The 21911-nt window shown below is 32.9% G+C and overlaps 1 protein-coding gene across 4 annotated transcripts in view; it reads left to right on the forward strand.

Annotated features, from left to right (window-relative positions):
* Nucleotides 1-14033, forward strand: part of GABRA2 (gamma-aminobutyric acid (GABA) A receptor, alpha 2) — a 155507-nt gene extending 141474 nt beyond the window's left edge. The window contains exons 9-11 of one of the 4 annotated variants that reach the window (XM_011927342.1): nucleotides 956-1158; nucleotides 7034-7213; nucleotides 12779-14033. In XM_011927342.1, coding sequence (XP_011782732.1) covers nucleotides 956-1158; nucleotides 7034-7213; nucleotides 12779-13075 — 680 coding nt within the window. In that variant the 3' untranslated portion in view covers nucleotides 13076-14033. The remainder of the gene's footprint in view (nucleotides 1-955; nucleotides 1159-7033; nucleotides 7214-12778) is intronic. The other 3 variants (XM_011927343.1, XM_011927344.1, XM_011927345.1) reach the window with 3 other exon arrangements.
* Nucleotides 14034-21911: the final 7878 nt, after the last annotated feature.

Raw genomic sequence — 21911 nt, forward strand, 5'->3', positions numbered from 1 at the left:
TTCTTTCTTTCTTTCTTTCTTTCTTTCTTTCTTTCTTTCTTTCTTTCTTTCTTTCTTTCTTTCTTTCTTTCTTTCTTTCTTTCCTTCCTTCCTTCCTTCCTTCTTTCCTTCCTTCCTTCCTTCCTTCTTTCTTTTTTCTCTTTCTCTTTCTGTTTCTCTCTCTCTCTCTCTGTCTCTTTTTTTTTCTTTTTTTTTTTTTTGGAGATGGAGTTTTGCTCTGTCAACCAGGCTGGAGTGCAGTGGTGTGATCTCAGCTCACTGCAACCTCTGCCGGTTTAAGCAACTTCCTATCTCAGCCTCCAGAGTAGACGGGATTACAGGCACCCGCCACCATGCCTGGCTAATTTTTGTATTTTTAAAAGAGGTGCATTTCACCATCTTGGCCAGGCTGGTCTTGAACTCCTGACTTTCTGACCCACCCGCCTCAGCCTCTCAAAGTGCTGAGATTACAGGCGTGAGCCACCGCACCGAGCCTCTTGAAGTATTTTTAAATCATGGTTCCTTCCTGATTACTTCTGTGGGTTATTGGTCCATTGCTTAACATGATTCAAATAAATGATGAACAAATTAATGTGAGGGTTTTATAAGATTTAAAAAATATATATTAATTGGCAATGGGGCCATTTAAAGTTCCTGCTTTTCCTTGTAGGTAATGCTACTTCAGTATCCCCAGTCTTTTTAACTTCAATAGTACTTAGGAAGAGGAAAAGTGATTTTTATACAGAACAAAAATGGAAACCGAAAATATTTTGAGAGTCATTACATTAAGAAATATCATACCTATTTAAGATAATTAACTTTACACTGTATTCTAGCATTTATTCATTTATTTATTATTTTTTAGTGGATAAGAGTAGCAAAAGCTTTGGGGGATGGGGGCAGAAAGAAAAGCTACTTCCCATGCTGTCCTGCCAGTAACTATTGATGTTTTTGGTTCCTATCTTTTCTTTTGCAGGAGTAACAACTGTCCTAACAATGACAACTCTAAGCATCAGTGCTCGGAATTCTCTCCCCAAAGTGGCTTATGCGACTGCCATGGACTGGTTTATTGCTGTTTGTTATGCATTTGTGTTCTCTGCCCTAATTGAATTTGCAACTGTTAATTACTTCACCAAAAGAGGATGGGCTTGGGATGGGAAGAGTGTAGTAAATGACAAGGTAAGTGAGAGCTTCCGTGTTATCATTATTAAGAAAATACCCTAATGAATTCAGCTTGTAACAGATATGTTTCTAAAAATTGACATTAAAGACATCCATATATATATGAATTTAAATCACATCAATTTCTTTTAAAGTGTTCTCGCCTGAAATCCTTTAGGAGCGCTTGTAGTAGTAATACTTCCATTAAAACCACTCCATAGCATCTGTTGAGCTGCATGTGTCAGGCACTGTGCTAAGTGTTTTACCTATGCTCTCACATAATCTTTATAGCATCTTTATGACTAGACTGCCTTCTTATTCTTATTTTTACTCATGAAGAGTCTGAAACAGTAAAGCCATTTACTTGCCCAAGCTTACACAAATTGTTAGTAAATATACTTGAACCCCGATATACCTGTCTAACTGTGAAGTTCGTGGTTTTGACACCACACTGGATTATTATAAAGAGATTGGAAAAAGAAAATGGACATTAGTTTTACTTATTATAGAATTCCAGGCTCTGTCTGTGAATTGAGTCCTCTTCACCTGTTCCAATCTCTGCTGATTGATTGTAAAAGCCCATGTAGCATTTTTTTAAAAATTTTTTTCCCATGTTGTATGGAATAAATATATCAGTACTGAAATGCCTAGGAATTTTAAATTCCTCATATGGTCTAAAAGGGAAAAGTTATTTGTTTTTAAGATTAACTTCTTTTGAGATTATTGCTGTCCATATTCAGTTTTCAAGTACTGAATCTAATTAGAGATTTGTGCATTGATATAACAGCTGTTTCCTTTCATACTCTATAGATTATGTATCTGCCTTAACAAGAGGCTTAGAATATATCATAATCATCTATATTCTTAATAATGGTAAAATGTTGTATTCAGAGAATTTCTTTAACATTTTATCAACCTAAATGCTTCTTTTATTAAATTTGGATTAACCTACTTGCAGATTTGATTTCTTTTCCAGTTATTTGAATATATTTTTTCATTTCTATGATAATATTACAGTTTAAATATATAAGCAGTAAATGTTATAGTTTAAAAGTCTTGGTCTTTTTCCTTAATTTTCTAAGTCATAGAAATTTTAATAAGGCTGATGGTTTATTTCATTTTATAAGTTGTATTTTCCCTACTAACAGAGCCAACAAATAAATATTAAAAGGAATTTGGTCAATTTTGTATACTTAACTTCTGGGCTGTTTCAGCATTTCCATTACATTTTAGTATTAATTTATGTTTTCATTGCCCATATGGTGTACTGCTTTTTCATGGTATCTATGCAATTATTTTTTAAGGTATATTGGTTACATATGCACTTTCATACTAATTTTTTGGAGATAAAATATTAGACCTTTGTTAATATGTTGCAAAAGACAAATGTTTTGTGCCATGAATTCCCATATGTAAATTTATTGATATATTATTTTAATATTAGAGAGTACCAAATTGACATTATGAAATGATATGCCTTCTCAACTCTTTACCTTGGAAAGCAGAAGTACCTCTAAATGTGAAAAACAAATAATTGATAATGCTCTGTAAAAGCAATAGCTTACTCCGTGTGAATAGTGGATTTAAGTCTACCCATATGCCAAATTACACATAGCCAGGATAAATCTATGTCAAAATCACTGAGATTCCAACCTAATTTTCAGGAAAAGAATTAACATTGTTTATGTTATTTTAGTTCTTGTGGTTGACTTCAAGAAAACAATATATCAGGCATTGCTTGTTCTCGTTTCCTTTTCCATAGCTAAAGTGCCCAGCACAGTGTCTGGTCCTTACCAGGCATTTCATAAATATTTATTGTATAAAAGAATGAACAAGTTTGTGATCTTAAATCTGACTATGTAATACCAGTGGGAGGACTTCTTTGCCTTCATGGAAAGTTTTGTAAAAAAAAAAAAAAATATATATATATATATATGTATATATATATAATGAATTTATCAGTGGGTTTTCTATCCAATTTCATGATTCAGATGAGTTTGAGAGTTGTTTCATAAACCTACCTTCGGACTAAGAACTAAAATGTCCTTAAAACTAAAAGGAAATCCAGAAGAGTGCCCTAAAGTAGCTTATCTGCTTTTTACCTTAATATTCCTTAGACTTAATTTTTAAATAGAAAATTATAATTTTCTTTAAATACAGAGTTTTTGTGCACAGGCTGTTTGTAGTGCCCTTTCTGACTAACCAGGCGTATGGAAGTCCTTTTTTTCTGTGACATTAGTAAACATGAGCAAATGTGATTATCTGTCAACCCAACGAGCAAATGAAAAGCTCTTTGAAAATTCATAAAATACCAAGTATCAATTTGCCCCATAAGAATAATGATTCAGCTACATATTGATATTGTATGTTTTAAGAAAAAGACATATATCTTTAGCCTGTTTACATGTGATGGCACACTCAACATATTACATGTAGAATGTGCACTGATGCTTAAATTTAGGTTTTGCAAATAAATAAATAAACACTCTCAGTTATATTCAAGCTACGTTTGAGCTCTATATTAAAAGGCAAAGCTACCTTGCTCTGTAGGCTTGGGCAGGACTTTATACTACTTTTAGCCTCAGTTGTGAAATTAGGCAAGATAACCTTATCATTAGAAAAATACAGTGCTGGATCAGATTATCAAACTCCAAATTGTTATGCCTTTACATATACAAAGGTGTCTATTTATGCTCTTATGGAATCCTTTTTCATATCCGGTGTTTTTCCTTTTCTCCTTTTGCTCAATACAAATTCTTTCACCCAGCTCTTAATTTGATCTCTTTCATTCTTGCTTTCTCAAACCTGTTCCATCAGTTATTGTTTTCTTATTTTATGTCTTCACAGCCATCTCATTATTTTCTTTTCTTTTTTTTTTTTTTTTGAGACGGAGTCTCGCTGTGTCTCCCAGATTGGAGTGCAGTGGCACGATCTCGTCTCACTGCAAGCTCCACCTCCCGGGTTCACGCCATTCTCCTGCCTCCGCTTCCCGAGTAGCTGGGACTACAGGCGCCCGCCACCTGGCCCGGCTAGTTTTTTGTATTTTTTAATAGAGACGGGGTTTCACCGTGTTAGCCAGGATGGTCTCGATCTCCTGACCTCGTGATCCACCCGTCTCGGCCTCCCAAAGTGCTGGGATTACAGGCGTAAGCCACCGTGCCCGGCCTATCATCTTATTATTTTCAACTGCCTCCTTTCTTTCAGCTTATGAAGATGCTTAATATGCTTAATTTACCAAGAAGGAAACTTTTTCCAATCCTATGCTACGTTCTTCCCATATACTCAGTTTCCCTCCTCTTTTCTATATTCAAACTTTTTTAAAGCTTTGATTGCAATGTTATCACTTTCAACTTAATTCTCGACCAACTATAATCTAATTTCCTTTTCATTTACTATCTTGTAGCTGAAGAGCACTAATAACCTCCATACTTTAAGATCTGAAAATAATTTTCCTATTTTTCTCAAGGAATCCACATTAATTTTTTTTTACTGTTATGCTCCAGAATCGTTCTTCAGGCCCAGCACAGAAACTTTTTCTCTTCGTTTCCTTCTTAAATCAAACTTCAGAGGATCAGCTTTCCTCCCTCACATCCTGGCAGCTGCCACTGTTCATTTTCTCTTTTTTGATTCTCTGCCAGGGTTCAGAGTGGACCCAGCTTCCTTGGCATTTGTTCTTGTTTATCCCTAAAGACAGTTAATTCTGCTTTCTTTAATGCTGTTTTTGTTTTCAGTATTCACTGTGTGATTCTCACTTTAAGGGTTTTACTGACAATGCTTTCATGAATATCTGCAACACTAAGCATACTGTCCCCCCATTTGCCATCCTCAGCACAAATATCAATTCCTCAGGAAATTTCTGAGCCCTCCCCTGCCCTTGTAAATGATGAGGCCTCCATTATAAGTGTGTACAGTACTCTGTTCTTTTGCGTTAGAGCCTTTATTGTAGTTTGTAATTGCATGTTTCTGTCTCAGCTCCTTCACTGATTATGAAAATGACCATTTTTGTTTATACATCACTTCTTTCTGGCATTTTGTACAGGCTCTTACATGTGTTAGGTGCTCAGTAAATATGGTATGATTTAAAGAGGCATTACCCAATCAAAATTTAAAACCCTTGCCTTCATTTCACTATTCAAGGTCATTATCAATAACTATACACCATACCTTTTAACTTACAAGATAGTATATCTAACCCCTTCCTGGAACATTTCTACCTGAATATAGCATCTCAATCTCAATCTCAACATGAATATAATAATATCTGTTTGAGAAAAGGATACAAGAAAATTGATTTTATATCTTTCCACTGCCCGTACCTAGTATCAGTAATTGGTACTTCAGTTAATGCCACAACCTAATCTTATAAGCCAGCAACTTGGAAGTATCACTCAACATCTAGTCAGTCAATAAATCTTGTCCATTATTTTCCTTACATATCTTAGACCATATTTTCACCATCTCTCATACTTTTTATAGTTTTTGTTACTCCTTTATATTTTTAATCGTGTCTTCTTCTTATCTATCTCTATATTACTGTCGGAGTTACTCCAAATCATAAATCAGATCATTTAACTAACTCTTCAATTCTTTAATGAATTATTAAAGACAGTTATTCAAGGAGCTAAGCTAATATGGCCCAAGTATATAGTTTTCTCTTATGTTTGTTTTTATGATGAATAATAAGGAAGATTTTTATTGTGTTTTTACTTCTATGTGTCTGGAATATTTCTATTTTAGAAATGAAAATTGGTCAATAAAGTTACTTGGTCAGAATCACACATCTAATAGGTAGTGAATCCAGGATTGAGGATAGATCTAAGTTTCATAGTCATATTATTTCTCTAACCATTACTAGCCACCATCATTTCCCCAAACATCCATGCCTCTGCACAGCTCCATAACATTAGACCTCCTGACCCCTCTTGCAATAATACGTCCTCTGCTTCTGCTAACTGACAAACTCCTATTATTTGTTAAGCTCTATCTGATTTTACATAATATGAAAACTTTTCAGACTAATGTATTTAACTCCTCTCATTCCCAAAATTGTGTTTTGACACCACTTGGTACGAATTATTTTTACAACATCTCATTACGTTATAGTTGTATTGCAAATAAGTCTGTTTCTTGCACTAGTTTACAAGATCTGAGTGGACAATGTTTTGCCTTATTCATCATTGTATCCGCTGTTACTTAGCACAATATTTAGTACATATTTTATTGAGGTGATAAAAAATGTATTTACTTTAATTCCTTGAGATTGCTTTCAATTCTAAAGCTGAGTCAGTGAGTCCAAACTGGCTAAGGAAAGTATAGAAAACACTAGATAATAAATTACTCAAAACGTAGACATAGGAACAAAATATCCAAACAGTTATGGAATGTGCTATTGTTTTGAGTCATTTTATTTAATTCATAGAAAACATCATATTTTCATGTGTATTTATTTATTTATTTATTTATTTATATTCATAACGTCCTGCCTTGTTCCAAAGTATTTCAGGCAGTTTATCAAAAGAATGCATTCACTTAAATTATAATTAAATAAAATAGAAATAAAATTAGAAAATCAAGGTGAAAGAAAATAGACTCAAATACATTCATCTTTGGGCTAGCACATTAGCTGCAGTCAATAGCAATAGTAGTTAAGCTTCAAATTCTCAGCTTCTTGGTGACCAAAGTGATACCTTGGGGGAGGGAAGAGTAATTTTTCTTTGGATATATAAATTTTCTCAGAGAAAAACTTTTCCTTACTCTGAAATTGCCTTTTGAAAAAAATATCATGTTGCCTTTTTTTTTTTTTTTAATTAGGGGAAGCTGGGTACTGTAGCAAGTGATGTCAAATTTTTCCCAATAAACGCAATAATGGATTTCATATTGATGTTTCTTTTAGTCCCCTTCAATAAAAGCTGAAGGCATTATATTAACATACAACTCAGTGAAAGCAATTCTTCAACGAGCTAAGCTAATATGGTCCAAGTATATAGCTTTCTCATGGCCCTGTTTATTCCAAGAAAGGACTTTAGAGTACTTAGAGAAGTGGATGGACTGTTTAACCTTCAGAGAATCTTCTGTAAGTATGACTTTTCTCAGTCAGGATGATTAGTAGACAGTTAACAATAGCATTATCTGACCAATGAGCATGTTGTTATTTTACAAGTAATGGGCTTTCTAGTAGCCACAATAACTGTAAAAAGGCAACATGAGATGGTAGAAAAAGCATAGATTTATATTTTGGAGACCTGATTTTTTTCTCCAAAGCCTATTATTTTAGTGTTTGAATGAGAGCCCCATTTCTTTATTGTAAGGAACAGTCCTTAAGATTCTTTCTGACTCCAAACTATGTAATTGTTATTTTCATTCAAAGGCCAGATCACTTTACTCATAGGTGTCTATATGTTAGCTAGAACATTGGCTGCAGTTACTAGCAAATTATTTTCTCTAACACTCATAGGAAGTCAAGATTGTTTTGATACAATGGTGTAAGACATTTTAATTTCTGTAATCCAGATTTTTCCAGACTTAATATTTTAAATATATATTCAAAGACTGCAATAAAGTGATACACTCAAAATATACTTAAGCCTGTTTAATGCCATTTTAAAATGGAAAATCAATTTGTGTGGGTTATATTTTATTTCATTCCACTTCATTGACAACTGAACATTCAACAAACTGTATGACAGCATAGTTTACTCTACCCCCACCCAGATAATACATAATATATAATATTTTATATATATATAGTTTTGTTTATAAATCAAATCTTCACCTTCTGATATGGGTCTAAATCACAAATAAAACAGCTTCCACAAGCTTTGATTTTTTAAATTGAGCCTGTTTTATTATTTCCCAGTCTTACACATCTGTAGATGGTGAAATTGAAGACATTCAGGAGACTTACATAATAGAATTGAAGAATAAGCTTTTGAATTCTGTATCAATTGATCCAATAAAGTATTTATTATAGTCTATATAACATATTATCTTAAGTTATACTTTATATGTTATATATACATTTTTTATCATAGTAAGCATTTTAGTTACATGCCACTCATTTATCATTAAGCAAATGTTTCTGAGCCTGCTCTGAGCCAGGAACTATGCTAGGAGCTCTGCAGTATACAGTCTGTGCCTTCAAAGAGCTTGCAATGAAGTGAAACGAAAACAAAAGTGAAAAAGATACATACATGTTTCATTGTAGAGACAAGCACCAGGGTCCTGCAGAAAGGCATGAAATGGCAAGGAAGTGCAGGCAGTAGAAAGTGTTATCTCAGTCAATGTGACTCAGAGCTGAATCAGTGTTAGCCTGGTGATAGCAAGGAGGTAACCAGGGGACAATGTGGAGTTAATTATCAGTTCTGGCTGAATTGTGTCACCAGTAGCAGGTTGGGGTAAAAGTGAGTGTACAGATTTCGGCAAGAAGTGAGAGTGGATGGAAGCTGAGTGCATTTCTGGACTTTTTTTTTGTTTGTTTTAATTACCTGTGGGACATGTAGGTAGAGAAGTCTATTGAAACTTAGTGGTAAGAATTCTGGAGAGATATTGTGTCAGTCATTCATGCATAGATTTCAAAAGCCATGAGAATTACAATTGATAGCAAATAGTGTCAGTTTGCCTGCATGATCCCTAGTCTCCTTCCCACTGATCCCATTCTCAACTTTTAACATTACCTTTTTTGAAAATGGACTTCCGAAACACAGTGTATATTTTTGACTATACCTGGCCTTATTCTCAAAAATGATACGAAGTGGCCTATCTTGGTGCCTTAAAGTAGAAATACAGCATGAGATTAGACAATAGGAAGTTAGGCAGTCAGAACTATCAGAACTTTTCTAGTTCTCAAAAGAAACAAAAATTTTTGTATAGGAACATGAGCATAAAAAATTCATTTATGAAAATGAGTACTGTTTTTAATTATTAACACAAAGGTTTTCATTGGATTATTTCTCTTCAGGTTCTGAGTGTAAGCTAAAAGTTACATTAAATAAAGCAGAATCAGTCATGTGGCCCAAGGATTCAGCCTGCTGATGGTCTGGCTTGATCCAAAGCCTGCATGATATTCAAAGAGGTCCCTATAGTACGATTTCTCGCAACATAGTTATTTTTAATAGAAGTCGATAGTGAATAGGGCCATGTAATCCTTCCCGGTTATCATTTAGCTAGGGTATGGATATTCTTTGGTACTATCACTATCAAATCTGGGTCTTATAAAAAATATTAATAATATATGTTATGTAGACTTAACTTATAGACTCTGCTTTAGAAGATCTTAGAATTTTAAGTCAGCTATGAATTCAACAGTATTTTTTTCTCCATAAACATGGTTTTAATTTTAAATAAAGAGAAACAATCTGCTTCACTATAGATTTGCAGTTATTACTTTCAAATGGACTGAGGGGAGTTATTTTCCCCTTTAAAATAAGGCTTTGTAAAATTCTGAGCCAGAAAAGCTTTGCTGTGCTGTGGCTAGGAATTCAGGAGATGAAGCGCCGTAAGAATGCCCTGCCCTTTATTCGGTGAATTGGTAAGAAATTACAGGTGCCAATAACCGGGTTCTCAACTAAAAATGGTACTTATAGCTGTTGTACTTTGCTTACTTGATCCTGAAAATGGTAGTTTCCAAGTTACAAGAGAGCCAAAACCATTACCTTTTTAGGTTCTGAGCCCTACTCTGAAGTTTACGCTGATTCAGAGATTAAAGCCATACTTTAAACAATTCAGAAAATAAGGTGAATTTTGTTATTTATAGCTGTCAATAAAAATTACAAACATAACTTGGAACAAGTTTTAACACTGCTTATTAAAGAGTCCACAGTGTTAGCATGGAACAAAAAATGCCAACATACAAATATGCAGGGTTGATACTCGGCTGGTATGTGCTGCTTCTCATTTCTGATTGGTCAGAGTATCTGTTCAGATTGATTAGTACCTCTGCTCTAGAGTTTTACAAAGATTTTTTACCTGTATTTCTTGTGCATATATGTGCAATTGAAGGGTATTCAAGTGGGGGGAAAGAAAATATTGGTTAAAATTAGCGTAGGGTTTCTAGTTGGAGACTGCTGTTGCAACAAAAGACATTTATATCTTATGTTTCTTTGTCTACATGTCTAAATCCTACACCATAGTTCCTCATCCAACATAAATGTCCTACTTCTATCAAACTTTCCTTGAGTTCTTCAATAAAATATTTGTCTTGCTCTACCTAACACATAATAAATTATATTGCCTTTATATCTTGTATACCAATAATCACTGTCTGGCTTGTAATAGTTATGATTTGCAGTCCACTAGGAGAATATGTGTTTCTCAATGTGGTTAGAATAATACATTCATCCATTCGCTTATTACAACAGTTTGATATACTTTTAGTATCATTATCTTCCTCTTGTCAAGTTACAAGCTGAAGAAAAATATTAAGGAAATTTCTCAAGGCCCAGATTCTTTATATGTGCAACTTGATATCATTTTAAATGATGTTTCAATTTGGTTCAAATAATAATGATATAAGCACTATATATTATATACATTATAAGCTGAAAAATCCTTTTTGAAGATTGACCTATTGGTATAAACCTCAACAAGAATATTTTAGGAAAAAGCATACTCCCATGTCTTAAACAGCTTACTCAGACAGAAAATCATATGGCATGGTGTTTAAAAGCAGAGGTTTAGAAGTCAGATATGTCTAAGTTTGAGTGCTTTTTCAGCCATTTAATAGGCAGAGACCCAGTCAAGTCACAAAACTTTTTCAGCCTTCATTTTTGAACTTACGGGGTTAATAAGGGAACTTCCTATCCCGTAGTGAGGTTTGTCAGAGGTGTCAGCTTGGCTAGCAATCAACCTGACATATTCTAGTGCTCAAAAAGTGTTACTTATACTTTCCTTATCAGTTTTTCACTTGGATATTATCCTCTATTTGTAACACTGGAAATACTTGCATCATTACTGAAGAAAAGGTGTTTTGTAGCTTTTATAAAGTTACAAATGGTGATCTCTCATCCTTCCTTCTTTCATAATTAAGCCAGATCTGGAAGAATGTCAGTAGGGGAAAGAGGAGAGGGAGAAACTCAGGCCAGTGAAAGATGGGTAATCCATGACTGTTTTTAGAACCTCCTGGGCTTTCAGAGCTCCTTTTGTAACTTATTTGAACACTTTGAAAGCTATTAATTAAAATAACTAAGAGTCAAAATATGATTGTCGACCAATTTGTCCTCTATATCTGTTGCTTTACACATTGCTCACTAATTTGGCTAATTCACTGCTGTCTCAATTTACTTTGTATTTAAGTAACTAACAATATATTTACATTAGTAAAGAAACAGATAAATACTATTTATATTTTCATTTTATTAAATAAATTATATATTATTTCACTGACGTATTATGTGGCTAACTTGTGAAAGGCGTCATGCTAAGTGCTAAGACTGCAAAGGTGGACAAGACAGAAGCAGCACCAGCCTTCATTGAATGAGAAAGCAAGATGTCAATCGAATAATCACATGACTAAGAAATAACACATTTTGGAAAATGTTATAATGGAAACAAATTAGGGTGTTATGAATGAGTATATATGGGGACCAAAGTTATGTTTAGTTAGGGTAGCCTTAAGGAAGTCCTTTCTTAGGAAATGGCATTTAAACCAAGACCAAAATAAGAGTAAGAATTGGTGGTCATGTGAAAAATGGTTTGGGGAGGAGGTATTCCAGGTTTTCAAAACTGAGGTCTTCAGGGCTGGGAAACTATCATGGTGAAAAGCATGGCACCAAAGCAAGAAAGTATTTTGAAAACTGAGGTTATTTCAGGGGAACCAGTAGGTAATGAGCAAAAGAAAGAAGCCATTGTAAAAAATGTTGTTTCCATTCTAAGTTCCATGAAATAGTGTTTAAGGGAAGTAAGCATAGAAGTTAAATGATCTAATTTATGTCTTAAAAAAACATCCCTTTGGCTTTAATGTGTCTAATGGTTGGACAAAATCAAGCCAAGCTAGGATACAAGGTCCAGGCAGGAGATAACAGTGACTCAGACCAGAGTTTGTGATAACGGAACTAGAGATTATAAAGAGAAACCAGATGAGCAAAGCAAAAATCCAAGACTTTATATTTTATTCTCCTTCTATGTTTCTGGGATTTGTTGCACTGCCATCTTCATAAGGTTATGATTTCCCATTATCTGAGTAAAGCATTGCTGTATGACTTTGACGTGAGGTGGGAGGGAATCCTGTTATGAAGCTAGAAATGTGGGATCATTCATTGTAGATTATCATTCCTCTTGTTAAAATATTTCTACATTTCAGTTATTCAGTCATTCATTTGACAAATGCTTGACTGGCTCATGAGAAAAGAAAAGTTATATTGGTTTTTGAACTTGTATTTTTCCATTGTTTATTTTCCATGTCAACCCACAACCAAAATGATTCTCCAGGAAAGTGGTACCATTAATTTTACTCTGGGGGTTTTCTCACTCTAATGGATTTTTAATTTAATAAATACCTTGATTTATTTTCCTAATTTCTGGATTTTTCTAATGCATGATCATTTGTATTAGGAGACTTTCCTTCAGAATTTTAAGTGGACTTTAGAAAATGTTAAGTTGCAAACTCAACTCACACTCTGTTAATTTTTGTATTTTTCAATAGAAAAAAGAAAAGGCCTCCGTTATGATACAGAACAATGCTTATGCAGTGGCTGTTGCCAATTATGCCCCAAATCTTTCAAAAGATCCAGTTCTTTCCACCATCTCCAAGAGCGCAACCACGCCAGAACCCAACAAGAAGCCAGAAAACAAGCCAGCTGAAGCCAAGAAAACTTTTAACAGTGTTAGCAAAATTGACAGAATGTCCAGAATAGTTTTTCCAGTTTTGTTTGGTACATTTAATTTAGTTTACTGGGCTACATATTTAAACAGAGAACCTGTATTAGGGGTCAGTCCTTGAATTGAGACCCATGTTATATTTGGGATATATAGCAACATTAAATTTGGTTTGTTTTGCTATGTACAGTCTGACTAATAACTGCTAATTTGTGATCAACATGTACAGTATGTATATAGTGACATAGTTTACCAGTAGACCTTTAATGGAGACATGCATTTGCTAACTCATGGAACTGCAGATGGAAAACACTCCATGCCAAAACAGCCATTGCCTTTTTAAAAGATTTACCCTAGGACCTGATGTAAAGTGAATTTCAGATGACCTGATTTATTTCCTATTCTTCTAATAGAGATGAAAATGGGGATCCTGTACGACCTTTTGTGGACCCTTTTGGTTTAGCTCTTAAATAGGAGTACTTTCTACTGTTGCTTGATTATGATGGAAGATAACATTGTCATTCCTAGATGAATTATTTGAAGTAACAAACATTGTATCTGCAACATCAGCTCCGTTCATGAATTCTCAGAGTCCCTGCTATTGTAACTGGAAGCTTGGCACACATAAGAAAAACTAGAGATTTGAAATCGGCTTTTAATTACTCTGTATAGTATCTACAGCCATGAACATATTACAGCATGACAAGCTCAAATAATTTTGAGTCAGACCTATAGGATGTTAATTATGCCTACGATTTAGTAACTATTGGAGTGTCATGGTCATTACACTTTTAGCTTCAGAGTTTATTTGAAAGTAATAATTGAAATTCTACAATTAATTTTAATCATTGGAAGCTACCTTAATTTTAAAAAAAGAAAATAAATGTGTCTTAATCTTTCCAGGTATGTGTTGTATTGAAATTGATCAGCTAAATTTTACTGGTGCTGGAGACGGGAAAAAGTATCCATTGGTTGCTGTGGAGCAGCATGCATATTGGATTAGAAAATTGTGCCAAAAACTCCCACTGATGAGCATTCATAGGTGCCCCGCACTATGGCAAGCACTTACATCATACTCCTCTTTCCTGTTTACTGCAAATTCTGCCTTAAGGCTTCTTTTCAAGACTCAGAAGCCACTAATTATAAAGGAAAGGGCAGTTAATTGGCACATTTTTCTCTTGTGAAAGCAGTACTTTCAGATAAGAATTAATGTAAATCTGCTTTTGTAAATTGCAACTTTAAATTTCACTGACTCAAATTTACAACAGCTTTGTATACCAGAAGAGGTTTTGGTAAGGATTGAACATTTTTACACTGCAGCTTTAAAATATTGCCAATAGATTGTGGATTATTTCACGCACACAAACATAAACACACACACACACACACACACACATGCACACACACACACACACCCCTTAATTAGAAACCACAACTTTAAATTTTATATAATTCCTAGCTATTAATGGGTAAAATTCATTTTTCTTTTAATATTTTAAAATATTATTTATGCCCCTGAAATATGCTAATACAAGTTAAAAATTGTGTATTATGCCTAGATTCAAAGTTTTTGCCTAACCTCAGATACTTTTGATTGACATGTACATTAGCAGTTATTAGTTGACTTTTACCAATATATGCACCTTTACGATGGTGTTTTTGTAGAAACATAAGTAGTCAAATAGTAACATTTATTGCAGTTTTGTACAGTATTTGAGAATAGTGCATAAATAGGTATGCTAATAAAATCAATAAAAGGAGTACCTATGGAAATAAGGAAAATCTCAACAAAAATTGCTATTCCTTTGCCTCATTTTTTAAATTTTCTGTTTCAACGTGATTCTATTATATGCTTTGCATGATTGTATAAAACCAAGGTCACAAATGCAACTTATTAACGAAATCTGATAAGAAGACAGCGTTGACATTAAAAATTCCCTCACAAAAGGTAATCCATAATCCTTCATAAACTAAAATTGTTACATGAGCCAATAAATGTATTTATTTAATTCCCTTCCAGTAACACCTTTTTGTCACCTAGTTTTAAAATGTGCACTTTATTCATACATTGAAATAGAAGATAGCCTATTTTCTTATACTTTTAAATATAGCATAGCTCTTCTGTATAGTATAGGGATGTGTGCAATTGTATAAGAAAGTACACAATGCTAGAAGGCAAACAATGAAATTGCTCTATATGGTATGCATTATTAGATACTTGAAGAATATTTTGCTTGTAAAGTCCACATCGCCCCCTTAATGTCTGACTATGAGTTATAAATTTATAAATATGTGTATATGTAAAAACCATTGTAAATAACAGTTTCTGTATGACCACAGAAAAGACTCATCTATACTTTGGGCAAAGAGCTGCTACTATATTGATGGCACCAGTATTATTAGCACTTGTGGCAGATTGAACAGGAAACTTATTGCTGTTATTCTTTTCTTAAATTTCAGTTAAAATTTTATTTGAATGCAATGACATTCTGGTAGTTTAGATTTTTCAGTGATGGGGATTAGAATTCTCTGTTATTTCTTTAAACTTTTGTGTACCTTTTACATATTTCTTCTTCTTTCAATGTTTAAATAAATCAAAAGGAGCTTCTGCTCTTGTGGGGAGACTAGGGATGCTCCATGGAAATTGCTTTTAAATTATAGGACAAGATTCTTAACAATTATTCTCCTTTCCATGAACCAATGCAAAAACAAATTTAAAAGGATATTAATTTATCACAATAAGGCCAATTTTTCAGGAAATACATTTTATATATACTAACATTGATTTCTTTGGCCCTTAAGATTATACCTATTTTATGCAGTTGTACAATTACATAAAGAGTTATGGTGTGTATAAAATGTAGATAACTACATGTACATATATAGAGATATAATCTCATTATTTTATAGCTACTACTCTGATTTAACTAATATTTATTCAAAAATATTTTTTACTTCCTCTGCCATGCCTTGTAATTGGTGTTGATATCACTCATATCATACCCACTGAATTTAGTTGAAATTTTAAGTACATCTCATTCTTATAATGACTTGAAATTAAAGACTATATAAAACATGTAAATTAATTTAGTACTGGGAGTTCTTTAATGATGCCACTAATGAGCTAAGATGGGTGGCTGTTTTTCTCTTTTCTCCTGTTTATGTTCCTATATGTTTGATTATAAAATGGAACATATATAACCATTTAATACTTTTTAAAAACTTTAGTGATTTTATTAAGTGCCAATCTTAATGTTTAGAGATGTTTTCAGGGATCTCTCTGTTTTGAATTCATCTCAGGTTTGGATAAGTGATCCCCATGTTTCTAATTTTTTTTTCTTAAATAGTTCATAGTTTATTTTGAAAAACAACGCAGAATCTATTATTTTACTCTCATTATTTCATATGTATAATTTGCAATTATGTGGCTCTTTTTGAATTCCTGGTTGAGGGACACAAACCCTGCCATGATATAATCATGGATTCTAGAAGAGCACCAAAGCTTTATAGATACTTTCCTTTAGCATGGCCTGTCATCATTCCGATGAAAGAAGAGAGGAAGTAGCTCAAGTCACCTCCTGCACTGTCACAGTTCTTCGGCATCCATTAATAATTTCTTTAATATATTCTATGCCTGATGTGCCCTCAGACACATGTCTGTGAAACACAGACATATTTATTACCTACTTGGAAATATCAGGTTATGTTAATAGATTTACTAAACAGATTATTCTGGTTATTAGTCTCCTGGCACACCTACATTCATCTGCATATTTTTGAAGCAATGGCCAAATTTTTTATTATATGAAAAGATTCAGAATTTTAAGGGGATCAGTACCTGACCCACTGCTATCCTATAGTGCCATTTATTTTCCTTTTAATTGAGGTACCATAGGCACCTCGTGCTTCCCTTTTATTAATTTAAACTACCCAGAAGTGTAAAATTTTAACTGGGGAGGGGTGCAGTTATTTTTAACATCTGCATCCTTGAGAAACGTGGACACTATACCAAAACCACTTGTAACAGTGTGGAGAAGACAAGTTATATTTTTATTCACTGAATTCATGCTTTAAAAATTAAAGTAAATATTTAATATAATTATTTAATATCCATAATATTTTCCTATTAAAACTTATGTTAGTTATTATTATTTTCCATCAGTATTTAAGAGCTCAGAATTATTGAAAAGAAGAACCCACAGGAAACGTGAGGTTGTTGTTAATTAAACCAAGTAAGCATTTTTCCCTTTTTAACTTCTGAGAAAATAGACAAATTTTACATATGTAGACACACAAATATTCTAAGAGCTATTATTCTATTGTAGATAAATTATACAAAAGTAGACAAACAAAAATTTTAAGAGGCATTATTCTATCATAGTGAGCATCATAACGAAAATACTAGAGAAAGTTCATGTGAAAGCCATTTGGGAGGGTAACAAATTATTCAATATCTACTTATAAATATATATCATAATTTTGCTTTTTGCTAAAATTCTTAATTATGAACATATCTAGATCACTGTGTCTTCAATCTTGTTAAGATGAAATGTTCTATTTTTGTTTGTTTATATATGAAGAAAAACTTATACAGGTAATTATATATCCCACCTCAAACTACTCAATGATGCATTTAATACATAACATTACCTAATATTGCCAGTAGGAAAGAATAATTAACAGGTTTATGTTTCAGCTTACGGTAATGTTCCCAAAGATCTTTTAATAAGGTCTTAGCTGTGTGTGTCAGTGATGTGTGTGTGTTTGTGAGTGTATATGTGTGTAATTCCTAGGTATGTTTGGAATAATATTTTAAGAAATTTGAATAAATTTATGAAATCTAAATAATTTGTTTTATTGATGGATCCTATCACAAATTCAGCTCTTACTAAATTAGCAGTTAACTTACACAATAGAATACCTTTTTCAGTAAATCCATAACAAACTTATTAATTAGAATTAGGTTTGAGCTATGCATATGGCTAAAAATATCTTTTCTATGTTGGTGTAAACATTTTTGAATGTATTTCTAGGTTTTTTTTTTTTTTTGAAAAAGATTGAATTCAAAATGATCTTGCAATTCTGCTTCATGAGATAGAATAGAAACATCTTTGAATGCCAAATTTCTCAAAGGAGTTTTGTGTAAGCTCTTTTAAAAGTTAAATATCTAGTTATTTACAAATACAAAGTTATGTATATTAATTACTGGTTTGTTTCATACCTTACTTTGTGAATTGGAATGGTTCAGTCTTACAGAGAGCCCATCACATACTAGTCAATGTTCTAAGATTTTTATGCATATTACTTCATTCAGTCCTCACAACAGCCATCATCACTGTGTGATTCTTGAAGCTCTGGAAATCTAGAATTTCTGTATAGTACACCAACATACCAGTTTACGTATATTACAGGAAGAGTAAACAAAACAAACAAAAAACCCCAAAATTTGAATTTTTTCTTTGCTTTAATTCAAATGTATATTTATGCCTTTTGGGGAATATTCATTCAATAAGGAAGCCATTACATGGTTTTCTACACAAACAATAAGTAAAAAAGAAACACTAAACAATAAAACTGTACTGTACAGTAAGCAATATCCATTTTTGTGACACTAGCTGTTTACTAACGTTCGTGTAATTTAGTTTCTGGGAATATATTGCAGTTTTCTTCTTTGGTTCACAAGTAATGATCACGTATTAAAAATGATTAATGTTGATTAAGTAAAACTAAGCACTTCCTTCATTTCTTTTTTTTTTTTTTCTAGTTTTGCCAGTTTTATTAGTGGTTGGAGAGATTTGTTTTCATTTGCCCTATTGTTGATTTCATAACATTTGATCCCATTGGACTTCAAGGATTATGTATTGATTTCATCAAACACTTTGTTGTAAGCTACAGTTTATAGAACGAAGCCTGAATTGATTCCAATGAATGCCTTTGGTGGGATTGTAATTGTTCAATTAGCTTACTAGGTTTGAAAATGTCAGTTTTCCATGCTTCTTTTTAGAAAACTTTACCATAACATGATGCCAAAATGCAAACTATATTTTATTGGCTATATAAACTATATTATTGGCTATACATTAATATTTCCAACAAAGTTTATTTATAAAGCAACTGATGCTAAGAAATCAAGAGTTAGTTGCAGAATTACTTTAGAAATAGTACTGATAGATTTGTTCACAATTTATTTTTAACATATTCGACATAGTCATTGAAGCAATTGATTGTGCTTTAAATTGATCATAATGTGTAAAAATGTGTAATGTATAATTAGAAAGATATAAGTAAAACTCAATTATTGAGTCACAATTTTCATGAATTAAACTTTACCATCCACAGATAAGTCCTTATTGCTTGTTAATCTGGGATGCCTGCACTACACTTGATTTTAAAATTGTTGGTCTTCTATACATTTTCAAGATTTTCCTGAGCAGATACAAATTCAGGTTTGATGTGCTTCAAACTGAGGAACATCACCGTTCATTAAATGTGTACAGTAGTTGTGATGTGAGTGAAAACTTTAAAAAAATCATACTTATTGCTATATTTGAATACAAAATAAAAGGAATAAAGTATTTTCCCTTTGCTACAAATTAATAATACAATCACATGCATAGAGAATGTGAGGAACCTCCAACACCAAACTTTGATATTCACATTATGTGAAATTCGAAATTTTCTGGGTGACAGCATACTTATTGGTAGGTTTTCTGGTTCAAGAAAATAACTCAAAAACTAACAATATTTGTAATTGTGACCTTGCTGTAATTGGGAAAAGCCACTAGTTGATCATATGACTTTTATTGAATATGTCATGCTTGCTGTTTAAAAAATTCCTAACTAATCACATGTAAATTAGTGCTAAACAACTTTTTTGTATTAAAAATAATTTAAATATGTTTGATCTGCAAATTGTGTTTTTTATACTCTATTACATCTTTGCTTACAATAATTGAATTTATTGTGAATGTGGCTTTTATATATCGGGATATAAAATGATATTTTGTAATAGCAGTTTTAAAAGTTGTCAGTTTCTTCAACTTCTCTTTAAGATAAAAAGCTGTAGGGTGACAGAAAAAGCATAAACATACCCTGAAATTTGGGGAGGAATCATATATTGCTAATGTTCATCTCTTCAACACTTTAAGAAAGTGAAAAGCATAAGCTCGCCCAGAAAATTGGCTACCTGCTATTATATAAAAGTGTCACATTTACATGAAACTATTAAATAAATAATATTTTCTTTTCTTTAAGGTAGATTTAAGTTCGGCATTATCTCTGTAAACCCCCACATCTTGTAGTTTTCTTGTTTGACTTATTTTCTAAATTTAATGCAATATTATTTAAAAGAGTTCCTCTTTTGACTATTACTACTATTGTTAATGGTACCATTATCAATATTAACTCTGGGAAGTTTTCAGATGTAGATAGGAAAATAGAAAAATGGAAAACAGATATAAGTGGTAAAAACATGGAATCCCTCAGATATCCCAGGAGGGACTGTGGAATTATATCCAATTTTCTTGGTTTAGAAAATGAGGGATATGGGTATGTTTAATTTTTTTTAATTTTCTCCATCAATTAACAGTTAATGTATTAGAAATTAATTGAGCTTCATTTACCTGGAAAATTCACTTCTGTAGAACACCTTATTCTCTTTATAGCTTGAAATTTTGTAACATTTCTTCTATTAACCAATAACAATTTCTAACTCACTTCTTAAGATGTAGAATAATCAGAAGATGTAAACTAATAGTTGAAATGTATCAGTTTTAAACTGTCCATGGACTTACTGTTTGAAACTAGTTTTACTCCCAAAGTAAAATATACATGAAATTCCAGATAAATGGAAAAATGAAAGTTTTAAAGGTTATCATGTCTACCACTTAAATCAGGCTATCTATAACCACAGTTTATAGAACGTTTTCATAAGAAGTATATACAGAGGTCACCCTAAGCTGTATCTGAAAATCCCATCCATTTCGGAAAACTGAATCTGTACACCAGGAGAAAAATGTCTATAATTCTATAACTCTTGTTTTGTTAACTTTTCCTCATACTAATCATTGCATTTGTCTTTCAGTATTCTGGTATACTATGTAGTACTTGTATTGAACTTCATGCCACTTGTCAGTAACTTTAGGAAGTGTTGAAGATAGAGTTACTGAAAGTCATGTTTTGCTTTCTGAGAACCAATATATTAGACATGACTCCTTTGACTAAGAGCACGAACAACTCCAAACTCTTTGAAACACAGAAGGAATTTAGGGAAAGGATTGAAGATGTTGCATTCAATTGCAATTGAGCATTAAAACTCCTGACCTCAGACTGGGCGCAGTGGCTCAGGCCTGTAATCTCGGCACTTTGGGAGGCCAAGGTGGATCACTGGAAGCCAGAAGTTTGAGACGAGCCTGAGCAACATACTGAGACCCCATCTCTAATTTTTTTTTTTTTAATTAACTGGATGTGGTGGCAGGCACCTGTAGTTCCAGCTACTTGAGAGGCTGAAGCGGGAGGATACCTGGAGCTCAGGTGTTTGGGGCTGAAGTGGGCTGTGATCCTGGCATTATTACTCCCAAGTAGGGGATACAAGTAAGAACCTGTTCCTAAGAAACAAAAACAAAGAGAAAAAAAAAAAACTTACGGAACTCAGAAATGTTAGGAATTAGGCTATGGATTTTATTAATGTGATGAAATAACAAGACTCATTGTCTGTGTAGCTCAGTTCAAATACTGGAGTAAAATAATCTGATAGGGACAATTTGTTCCAATCAGCTATATTATCTTTAATAAAAAATACAAGCAAGAGACCCTGAAGGAAGCCCTAAACATGGAAAGGAACAACCGGTACCAGCCATTGCAAAAACAAGCCAAAATGTAAAGACCATCGAGGCTAGGAAGAAACTGCATCAACTAACGAGCAAAATAACCAGTTAATATCATAATGGCAGGATCAAGTT

The sequence above is a fragment of the Colobus angolensis genome, unplaced genomic scaffold, assembly GCF_000951035.1.
Source record: "Colobus angolensis palliatus isolate OR3802 unplaced genomic scaffold, Cang.pa_1.0 Scaffold71, whole genome shotgun sequence".
Lineage (NCBI taxonomy): Eukaryota > Metazoa > Chordata > Mammalia > Primates > Cercopithecidae > Colobus > Colobus angolensis.